General features: G+C 31.5%; 1 protein-coding gene across 2 annotated transcripts; it reads right to left on the reverse strand.

Moving 5' to 3' along the window:
• Positions 1-3,019: 3,019 nt before the first annotated feature.
• On the reverse strand, positions 3,020-4,740 carry LOC136982293 (RING-box protein 1A-like). 2 transcript variants are annotated; one of them, XM_067278772.1, is made up of 7 exons: positions 4,622-4,740; positions 3,804-3,899; positions 3,715-3,742; positions 3,556-3,606; positions 3,410-3,477; positions 3,237-3,322; positions 3,020-3,159 (listed from the first exon to the last, which is right to left on the reverse strand). In XM_067278772.1, the coding sequence occupies exons 2-7, from the start codon at positions 3,882-3,884 to the stop codon at positions 3,150-3,152; spliced, it is 324 nt and encodes a 107-aa protein (XP_067134873.1). In that variant the 5' UTR covers positions 3,885-3,899; positions 4,622-4,740; the 3' UTR covers positions 3,020-3,149. The 2 variants fall into 2 exon arrangements, with proteins under 2 accessions (XP_067134873.1, XP_067134872.1); XM_067278771.1 differs by having other exon boundaries at positions 3,804-3,902; positions 4,622-4,736.
• Positions 4,741-12,407: the final 7,667 nt, after the last annotated feature.

Raw genomic sequence — 12,407 nt, forward strand, 5'->3', positions numbered from 1 at the left:
GTTTTAACGGGGAATAAAATATTGAAATAACCGTGATAATTTAGGTTTCTTTTATAATACACGTTCATGTTCGGGCGCATACATCAATGCATTGTACAAAAAAAAATTTTAGAAAAGAGTTGCTTAAGTTATCCAGCAAAGTTTGTGGCGCCATCTGTTATGATATTTTATTATTTTTAATTTTTTATGTTGTTAATTATTATAAAATGGCAAACAAAATACCGAACCTTTAGAAACTAGACAGACTAGTCACAATCTTAATATATTTTTTGTATTTGGAAGTAATCTACTATAATAAAAAGTGATAAATTTTGTTTCTGACTTATCTCTTGGAAAATTCCGGTTGATGATTTTGGAGTGGATGATGGATAGTCTTTCTCTTTTATTGAGAAAAATGTTGGCAACATACCTGGATCTTTCAAATAGGCAAATTTTTTTGAAATGTCATCAATTAGACTTTGTTCAACTGGTTCTGAAACAAGAATAAGTATTGATGTTGATGATGCACCAAAACTTTATTGTATGCACTTAAACTTCCCTTCTTTCCTTAGACGTTGATGACACGCACTATTATCTTTGAGTTTCTGTTCTATCTCTTTCTATAAATGTTGATAGAACATTTTTTTGTCTGTCATTTGAATCTGTACAGCTTCCATCTGAAGATGGTTGTCAAATTTCAGATGGAGATTCTGTTGGTATATTCCATTTTACATTCTTTTCGCTGAAGTTCCAGGAACTTGCTCAAAGAGCCTGAGAGTTTGTGACACAATTCCTCTTTTGCGGCCTTCCGTTTTCTATTTTGGGAACCAGATAATTTTTAGATTTTTCCAGATCCAGACATCTACAGATTATGTAAGCATTACTAGATATACTGTAGAATTTTGTATAGAAAATGAAAATAAATATAAACGTTATAGTAATATAATTATTTTAAAAAAAATTTATACCATACGTAAGATTCAATTTGGCGCTCTCTTTCATAGGCGCCTCTCTGCAGTTAACCTGTACACCCGCTTGCGCCGGGGCTGACGAAAACCTTTACCGAAAGTACAGAAAGATATGCTCAGAATTGTAAAGTAACTAAGAAAATCTTTCTTTAAGTGAAATTTTCCTAATGAAACTAAAACTTCTCTATTTCAATTTGAAATTTATACTCTAAATAATTCGTTTACATTTTTACGTTTTCATTTGTTCTTTAGTTTTTCGTGTTTGTCCACACTGTAGCGTGGATACTACGAGAACGTTAATCTGGCACCTGCCGAACCATAGATGCCGGATAATCAAATATACCACATTAATTTTACATTCTGAGCATAACCTCGTTGCCGAGCCGACGTACGCGTTCTATGTATTATAGAAAATGATTCATTTATTGATTTATAATTTAATGTTTGAACGTTATAAATGGCAATCACCTAAACCGGAAAAGATGACAGTAGTTTTCGCATTCGTGTTAATTTTCAGCTCACAGTTGTAGAGCAATGTTGTCATATGAGCAAAGAGGAAAAAGCATTCAGTCTATTAATCCAGGAAATTCACATTCCTCACAGTTTTACATGTATGCACAATAGAAAATAATTATTTATTGAAATAAACCAAAAGTTTTGTTTTAGAATTTAATATAAATTAGCGAATTTAAAAATTATATGCAGTACTAGATTAAATGTTGATGACCAATTATTTATTTTTCAGGGACATTGAGAACGAAAGACTTTTTCGCTCTCAGAAAGGTTATGAAAAGTGAATATGTACCCATGAAAATGTAATCTCTACAGATGTGAAAAAGAGTAATTGCATTATATTGTCTCAAAACAACAAATTTATATTACCTTCGGTAGTGTCATAAGAGGTGAATGGATGAGTGGTGTACGAAATAATTGAATATAAAGCGTAATTCAAGTATATTCATAATTAGAAAAGTTAGTTAGCAGTTTCTAATGCTCTCCTTGTAACAATTTCAATCTAATGCGTCCGTTAATGTTTCATTTTCCATTTTTAAATACAGTTAAATACACTTCTTTACGTATCTTCGTAATGCGTGATCGATCGTCCAATGCAATCTGCAATACGCCAATATTTAATACATTTTATTAACCATCATTTTTCACCCAATGTTTCCAAAATAACTTTAATAATTCATCGATCATCAAATTTTACAATACGAAATTGTTTTCTGTTTGTTTATTGCACCTTGTCAATGGTTATTCCTGTATTTTTGATGAAGTTAATCAGGAGTCATCAAACTACGGCCCGCGAGGATAAATTGACCTCGCGGGCCGTAGTTTGATGATAAACTGTACCACTGACGACAGAATGTATAATTATTTATATGGGAATATTATAAATTGTAGATAAGCATGCTGTGTAAAAAACCATAAAATTAGTGTAAATAAAAATTTCAAAATTGGTCTAATCTAATTTTTGCATCTGACAGTAATTAATTTTGAGATAAATTGGTAAAATAAAAATTTCGACGAAATATATTGTTTGTCTTTATTTATTGTGTATTTAATGTGTTGTATTGAACAAAATGGTTATACGGACGCGCTCGTCATTCTCTCAGTTATGTGGCACGCTGAGAAAAAGTTTGGTCACCTCCTGGAGTAAATTCAAAAACACTTCATCAGAATTTTCATTAAATTTATGAATTCTTCTTATTAATTGAACGATTTTTCTCGGCGAAAATATGCGTTTTGTGTTTGAGTATTTGTTATTAAATTGTCTTCTCTGTAGAAATTAAGAGAGCCTTTATTATTAAATCGATAATGAGCTCAGCCAGGTGAGAAAAAATAAAAAATTAATTTCGGGACGGTACAAACACCAGATAATTCGTAATTTTAATATTTAAAAAATCAGAAATATTATATAAGATATTTACTCATTAATTAAGTTAACGTAAATTAAAACTAAAGGATAAATTTGCAGAAAAATATAAAATGTTCTTCATAAAGGAACAATAAAATCACTGAATTTAAAACTTTTTCACTGCGAAAAACAGAAAATATAAAAACTCTTCACAGTTAATCGTTATTTATTTATTTAACGCGTTAAAATCAAAAGATTTGTAAATTCTTTTCTTTTTCGAATTTTGTCTCTGTAGAAAGTATCATACAATACACATTGTCACTTTTCTAAATGTAGGACGTTCATCACTCGTACCTTATACAAAGGAAAATATTACATTAACACATAATTTTTAACTTTGCAATGTTCGGAATTAAGTGATTTTAACTTACTTTTGGAAGTGCCAGTCTCGGTTATCTAAAGGACAAACTTGTCTTCTCTTCAGCCAACGCGAAATGCAATGAAAATGAAATGCGTGCTAGAAATACATGACGGAAACAACGAATTAAACAGATGCAATTACGCAGGTAAAAAAAGAATGTTAGGAATTATAAGGTTTATTTACATTGCAACTTCCCCAAGCCACAGGACATTCTCCACCCTCCTGATCTTTCTGGGCTAAGCATTCGATACCTGATAAATATATATATTTGAAATTATCTATGTAATGTCAATTATAGGATACATCCAATAAATGTCGTTTTTGCTTACATAAATCCGAGATTTTACATCTACAAATGGCACAAATTCCCATTTCCGTGACTGAAATTGAAAATAAAGGTGCGTTAGATAAAGAATATCACCGGACACCACGAAAATAGCATTTAGTAACATATCGTAATAGACTTTAGTAACATAATGAAATCTTACTCCAATTCCACGAAGCTACGGCATCCCACTGAAAAATCTAATATTATTCAAAGAGTATCAATAGAATATACTGAAGAAGTTTTACTTACCTTTATGACTTGAAATCTAATTCGAGTATCGTCATCATTCGACATGACAGGAATCTCGCTTGAAGTTTTATCAGTCGCCATCTCGAAAACAGTATTCTACTTGAATAAACCAAGAAATAATATATTGGAATAATAATTACAATAAAACTTCGTATTCTATTTATATGAGTCATCATTCAAATATATCGTACTTTGAATATATTAATACATATCTGACTTAGCTTATGTAGTCTCATAAGCTCTTTTGTAATGTTATATTTTACAGCAACGTTACAAATGATATCTGTTATCAAAGAAGCTTCAGAAAATATTAATCAATTACAGTATGTTGTGTACTAATGTAGAGGTATGTAGTTATAGGATATGTATGTTTATTTGTACTAGAAGATTAATGGAAATAGCCGAGATCGAAAACAAATGTGATTCTAACATCGATAAAGTAAGGAAAAAAGAAGGAAAATAATCTGTAGGAAATTCGTGTATATAATATAATTATTAATAGAATTAGTCGAAAGAACGTATAAACTAAGAAGAATAAAAAGAAAAAAAATTGCAGAATTAATCCGTGGCAGTGTGTATACTGTATAGCCACTACATATCACTGACCCTACCCGAGAAAGAGGTTTTTAATTATTCTTCGTGCATCTAATACGTACGTAAGGACCAGCATACCACAGAAAGTCCTCCAGGGAGGAAGTTAGTACCAGTATTTCTTAGCTTTCTTCATCAACCTACTCCCTCATTTCTCCGTTTGTGAAAACCGAATCTCATATTAGAACATAATCAATACCACTCATGGTTAGATTCTAATGACTTACCTCAATTAATAATATTTATGCAAAATCTAAAATAATTGCTCGTAGATTTTTAACAGCTTTTATTTAAAAAAACATTTGTGTTCGAATATCGAAGAATAAACCGATTTCACGCAAATGTTCCAATATCGAATTCCAAATACTCAAACATTTATTCGCTTTCAAATATTAAAGCATTTTTTGGATTTCACATATTTTAAATTTCGTAATAGGTAGTTAGTATTCTATTATTTAAAGTATTCGAATACCCTTTCTATGCTGACGTCACCGGAAATGACTACACTCCTCATTAAGGTGAAGATATGGAAAATTTGATACAGCTATATGTTACGGCTTTGGTGTCACAAATTTTATGTTTTTAGTAATGAAAATTAGATTACAATATAGTTATATCAGTATAAATATTCGTTTAATAGTATTTGTGTGAATAGGGACAGACTTCATAAACTCTGAGTAATGGCTCCTAAAACGATTTTAACATATTTATAGGAATAATATATTTGTAGAATTATAAATACTCTAAATAAATTGTAAGAATATTACAATTTATTAATATTTGAACGAATAAAACTATAAATTATTCATTGAGGACAATGAAGGTAATACGTATCTCTTGTTAACAGTCAGTTCCTGAGAGAGATCTTTATCTCCCACGAGTAAAAAGCTGACTAAAACCCAAAAGACTCATCGTGACACCCAGTCACACGATCTTAACACCCAGTCACACGATCTTAACTCTCAATTTTTATCGAAAGAAAAAAATAGTATAATCAGGAGATACGCGCTAAACTCAGGGCACTAAGCATTTCAGCACTTCTGCGCCTGAGCATATCTCCTCCATAATGAAAGACTAGTGCCATACTTTCTCAGATTGAACCGCCTTTCAGAATACAGAAAAGTTAGATATCACATTACAATGAGTTAATATACTTAGATTTGTAAATTCTCTCTCATTTCCCATATTAGGAGTTAGTATATTTGTTAACGTTTTAAGTTAGATGGAATATTTAGACATTTTATTTGTAATTTCCTTAGTTCTTATATTATTAAATTTTGTTGTTTATTTCCTTGTTAACTAATGTCGTTGGTTTCGTTATTGATAAGACATCCTATCTCTTACTTTTGCACTTCTCACTGGTCTGTTAATCAGCCCTCCTTAATAATAATATTTTAAACGCGTGATAGGGCGCGAATTTCATCCCTATCTAGTGTCGGGAGCCTGACAAGGGAGACGGTGAAAACGAGATCGTCAGTCTCCGCATTTTTTCACTCATATAAAGCCATCCTTCGACGTAGAGGGTCAGTTTACTCGACTGGACGCTGATTAAGTGATACATGAGTTTGACAACTCTGTACCCCCGGCTAGCCCCTCACAGTATCGTATATAGACGGCATTCCTATATTTAGAGCTCTTCTGGCAGAGACCAAAGGACCTTACTTGCCAGATAATAAGCATGTTGAAGTTTACGATGTTGAGGTGATAATCAGCACCTTTTCAGATGGGAAATCATTATTCCTGAGATTGTATCATCTGGATCTTGCCAAAGAAGAAAATCCTAAAATTAGCAAATCGAAAGCTGAAAACTTCATCAAAATGTATTTTAACGTTAGTGAAGAAAGATCAAACACTATTTTTGACGAATATCAGGGGAACGTTCCAAATGATAATTACCATTCAATTCTTATTGGAAATTATAAATTTGATGGAGATGGCCTTTGCATCTGTCCTTCGTATTTTATGGCAGAAAGACTCTCCCAAGACCATAATATTTATCTTTACGTGTTCAATCACCGAACAACGAAACGCGCATCATCTAAATGGAAAGGCGTATCTTACAATGAAGAAATTATATTATTTATTCGGTAGACCGTTTACAAATCTGAAATGTTATACTTCGGAGGAAGAGGAATTTAGTGTAAAGATTATTCAGCTATGGTATTCGTTTGCAAAATGCGAGTACGATCTTTTTATTTAATTGAATTTATTGTATTTACTATATTTTGCATATGAAATTACAATGTATCTATTTGTTGTAATTAATATTTTTACGGAAAGCCCTCATTTTCTTCATGAAGAAATCATGGTTGTTGTCATTTCGATCTGAGAAGAACTCGGTGAAACTTATATTGAAACATATGGATTCGAGGAAGGACCCACCGAAAGATGTTTGCAAATTTTGGAGACAATATTGAATAAATTTTTTCAGACATTAGAAATTTTCATTACTACATCTACATATTCCTTTTTATATCTTAATAAATAATACAAATTAATTGCTTTGTTTTTAACGGTATTTGTCTTTTTTTAAAAAATTTTACAATTAAAATCTTTATTTACATTGGACGACTAAAACACCAAGGTTGTATACGAAAATCGTGTGATGGTGCAAGATACTTGAAATATATATGAGTGTTGTTGTTTAAATCCGTATTTTACTGTTTTCTCAAGAAGAAATGAAGTAAAAAATAATGCAAGATATATAATATAAATCGATTTAATTTCTTCTAAAATAAAATACACTTAAATAGTCATAAATAATTTCCAGTATTAACGTATATATTCCGTAAATTTTGTAAATGTTTCTTCATGTGACCAGAGGGTCGGCACCAGACCGGTGGTGCCTAGGTCAGGACTGACACCACTGTATCTTTTAAGGCAGATACAGAAACATTCAGCTGTTTTTCCGATTTTGCACGAGCAGTCGCGTATGTAAACACTAGGAGTCTGGGATTGAGACAGACCGAGAGACATTGCGACAGAAAGAAATGCACACAACAACTTAATTATAAAGAAAAAATACTCTTGTATTTAAATATGTTACAACATATGTTACTATAATCTATTTACACGTATACATAGGATAACAGAGAATTCTGTTTAGCTCCAAATAGCGACTTAAATTAACTAAAGCTATATAGCGTAACATGATTGAGTATTAAAGTTAACGAGTTCCTAGCCGAGAGAAAGAGAGCTTACAATATTATGCGCGATGCAAAATACCTTGATTGGTGGATTGATTGTCGAGGTTGTAGATCGAAGATCGTAGATCGTTTAATAAACGGGAACGTCCTAGATTGTTGAGAAAATTCGAGGCTTGTGAAGTTCGGAGAACGGAAGCAATAGATCGGAACGGCAGTCAATGGATCGGTGGAAGTCGGACGAAGGGATCGGCGATGGATCACTCAGATGAAAAGGAAGTGGGGTGGATCGGCAAACTCCCCCGTCGATTTCGATGTTCGTCTTTTTATTTTGGGATTTCCCCCATGATATCGATTCATTTTCTGGCAATGTTCAGATTTTAGACCAATGGATAAATTTAAGATGAAAGTTCCTGGTGATGAAAGTTACATGCGAAAGATGTCACGTTTGGAAATATAGGAAATCGGGGGAAATATCGACCACATCCTTCCACTTTGTATTAAGTGTTGGGAAAATTTTTCTTTATATAATATGTGAAATTTTAACGTTAATCTAAATAAATTTGATATATTTTTGTTGTAATTAATTAAAATTTCTATCTCATCTGGACACTCACATCCATATCGCAAAATTATTGTCGTTTCGATGGTAATTCTATAAAAGTCGCATTAATCAGTGAATATCAGTGCTTTCTCTTGGCATGCACTTAATCTTCAGGATTTTAATAATCGCTGCTTAGAATTAATTTTATCCAAAGTTTAATCTAATATTATCCGTTATCTGTCACAATATTGATCTTATCTTATACCACCTTTATTATATAACAATTTATTTTTCATTTATCTTATGTTTTCGTACAGAAAAATATGCTGATGTTCCAAAACATCTTAATTTATTGAATATTAGAGTCTATAAAAATACTTTTTCGATAACTTAATTGAGTCTAAAGTATAATTACCACATTAATAAACATGTTTTACTATTTCTAACGGTGTTTGTATATTGATTTCGGCTGTGTAAGTTATTAATATTCAGATATATTCAGATGTATTCTTATAAGCAATATTGACTTTGATAGAAAATATGAATTTAGATTAGAAGTAGTTAATCGCATAGACTACAAGTGTGTCATAAGGTAAAATTGTGTTCTTTAAGATCTCTGTTTTCAGGATAAGATTGGTTCATTAATGCAACTATCAAATTTCAATATTTGAAGAAATTATACATGCATTGCTCTGTATAAATATAATTAAAAGATACGAAGTTCGAAATTTTATTTAGCGCTTAATTTTTTTAGATAAATCGATAACATAAATTAGGACATTACACAGGAAGATTCGCACTTTCATCAATCCCTCGGTCCTATTTAAAAAACATTGTGGTTGAATGGCCATTTACTATTCTTGAATTTCATTTAAATTTGGCAGAGTTTAGCTTCACAATTTCATTTAAATTAATGTATTTAATAACTGATTTATAATAAATACCCCAGAAAAACGTAACACTAATTTTGGACAAAAAAATCAATTTATAGATTTCCTCTTCTACGTCACAAAACACAAGAGTTAAAGGTATACATTGATTAGAAACATCTAAATTCCAAAAAGACAAACGATCGAAATAAATCATAGAAAAATATAGAAATTATTTTTAAAATTTTGAGATTTCTTCTTTATTATTTATTATCATAATTGAATGAGGAATCAATCGATTACTTACTAGATAAGAATTTTAAATTTACAACTGTTTCTATGACAAGTTCATATTTCATTTGATGTCAAGCACCATTAACATAACTTGAATCCCTGGACAATCAATAAAAGCATCTTTCATAAGTGACACGTGTACATCGGAATGACAGTAACACTACAATTTCTTTACGAAATCCAAACTAATGCTTAATTAAAGTCTCGTATACGAATTATTACAGTACCTTACCACGTAGGTCACAATTTACATAATATCTAATCGCGAAATTGTCGAGATTACCACCACCACAGTCTTGTTCATTCCATCATAAAAGTAATTTTATTATCTCTAACAAAAAAAGAATTGAATTTTTATTGACGTCTAAATAGTAGAAACTGAAATGTTTCCAACCAATTACAATGCAAATTGTTGTTGTTTGTCATGTAGAATACAGATAAATCTGAACATGCTCGAAATTTTTGGTTTGCAAACAAATTCCAGTGAAGAAGAACTGAAGTGTTCTTCTATCATTTATCGTTATTTCATGAAATGTACACCGGTAGCGAGTAATGTCAACATGTTTGGGCACTATCGTTTTAGATTACAGGTAAATAAAATAATACATTTGATGGTTGATCCAAAACCTTTTATTCAGTACAATTCTCTATTACAATTGAAGGAATGATGACTACCAATCTTAATGTAAATCCAAATATTAAATTCAAATTCAGAGTGTTTTATTTTAAAATGTAGTGAATGTTTCTACAAAACTTTAACGATGGAAAGTGGAATCATAACAAAGTTTGTACGGAGGAGGTTGACTACCATAAATTTTTTATTCATAGAGCAGTGTCTATGATAGGCATACAAAAACAACTCTGTTTGGAAAATCTAGAATAATCTATCCGTGTGACCTCACAATTTTCGAGATATATTCTTCAAAGAATGATTTCGAACTTTGGAAGAATGAAATCAGTGACAAAGTTATTGAATATATTGTATTAGAATTGGCTTGAAATTCCGATTTGAATGCTATATGAGAAAGATTTGTGTGCCTTGTCCTTCTATTCTAATAAAATATTAAACTTTGTATGAAGACCATCCAGAATATTCAAAATAAAATATAATACATAAAAACATTAATACAAATTCTACAGAAGTTTTCGTTGCAGAATATTTCCTATAGGAAGAGATTCGGAAACGCGTCTATGGGAATTACTCTTGCCGGAATATTCGCAATTACTTAGAGGAGCATTCTCAATGTAAAAATATTTGAAAATTTCCACCCTTTTCTTTGACTTTAATTGCATTATTATTATTATTAGTGTTTTTCGTGTTATTTTACAGATTTCACAGACAATATATTTGAGTTTATCTAGTTTGACGAATATCAAAAGTAAAAGAATTGCCTGTGATGACGTTCCTAAACACAAATTTTATTTGAGGAAGAATTGTGTGAGATCTGGAATTTTTATCAGTTTTTCCCTGATTATTTCCCTTCCTATTGCCTAGATAATTCGAAGAAAAGGGAAACAACATCGCTGAGAAATTTTATAACTCTCCTTTTTGAATGTAAACATTCACCCATCCAGGGACTCATTTTCATACTGCAAGACTTAAAGTTTACAATTAACGTTCGATTTTGTCACTTTATTTTGGTTCCGGGGACACTTTTAACCTCCACACCTGCTCCAATAACCTTTACCTCCCACAACACATTCATCACATGACGTGTTTTTCCACTGCAAAGCTATAAAAGCCGCTTCTTCCCCCCTCAGAGGAGTCTCTCACCAATGGCTGACCAGTGACACGCCGGGCCCTACCGAGGAGCACTCGTCAGAATTTTTACTAAGTGCGGTCTACGACGTTGAGTCGCGATTCTCTTAACTCTATGCCTCCAGTTGCGGACTTTCGAACCCTCGAGGGAATAATCCAGAGGTATGAACTTGAACATGTAAACTCTCTCTCGGCCCATTTCCATGTACTCGGCAGTTAGAAAAATCTTGATCGACATGCGAGGTAGATATTGTAATCGTTCAATTGTTATATAATAAAACATTGTTTTTCTTGTTGAATGGTGTTATTTGCTCGTTCATAGCCGACGCTTTACCGATGACTCCTCTCACCTCCTCCACTCGACCTGACAAAAAGAATCCCGACCCCTCGGGATCATAGAACGTAACCTGCCATCCTCTGACAAGTGGGCAGGTTTAACCAATCTGTTTGCCGACAAAAAGAAGTACGACTGCGTCCAACCTCCGGCTACCCACAATTGTCTATGGAACCATAAAGTAGAAGTATCTTTTATGTATAATTCTGCTCTAACGAGTAACTTCTCTTCTGTAATAAGAATCCTGGTAAGCAGTTCGAGTAAAAGAGTTTGTACATTTAAAAGAGTGTTGTATGCAGGGGCAAATCAACTTAGAGTCTAATAGGGCTTAAGCCCTGGTCCTCTGACCGTCAAGGTCTCACAAAAACTGAATTATCATAAATTTTTAATACTTTTTTATAAACAAAAAACACTTATCGTATTGTAAAACATAGTTAATATTAACCCTTTATTGACTGAATTTTTTTTAATTAATTTTTTTTATTTCTCATTTTATCATCAGAAGAGATGTTTGTTCACAGATAAAAGGCCGTCCATAAATTACGTAAGGGCAATTTCGGTCATTCTAGACACCCATCCACCCTTGTGTAAGAAACCGTAATATTTTGTTTGATCCTCCCTTCCCTTCCATATCTTACGTAATATTTAGGCATAATTTTATAGAAAGATTTTAACAAAAATAAATTTTTTTAGTGAAACCCTATAACCTTAGATCCAAAATAAATAATTATTAATTAGTTAATTAATATATACTATTATTTATAAAAGACTTTATGTGAACAAATTTAAAAATATGAAAATTTAATGAATTCGAATAAACAATTTATTTTAAGAACTTTATGTTTTAATTATCAACAATCTTTTTATTATCAACATCATAATATTTATTTTTATATTAATTTTAATTTTCACAAAAAGACGCAAAATAATTTGACAGATCGACTAGCACCTGTAAACAGAAACTTCATACAAAATAAAACAAGATAGAATAGAAACCACATTCCGTTGCCATATTAATTTCATCTTGGCTAAGCCAAGAAAATAAACTACATGCTGATAAAATGCATTAG

The sequence above is a fragment of the Centruroides vittatus genome, unplaced genomic scaffold, assembly GCF_030686945.1.
Source record: "Centruroides vittatus isolate TY-2023 unplaced genomic scaffold, ASM3068694v2 contig_82, whole genome shotgun sequence".
In the NCBI taxonomy this organism is placed as follows: Eukaryota; Metazoa; Arthropoda; class Arachnida; order Scorpiones; family Buthidae; genus Centruroides; species Centruroides vittatus.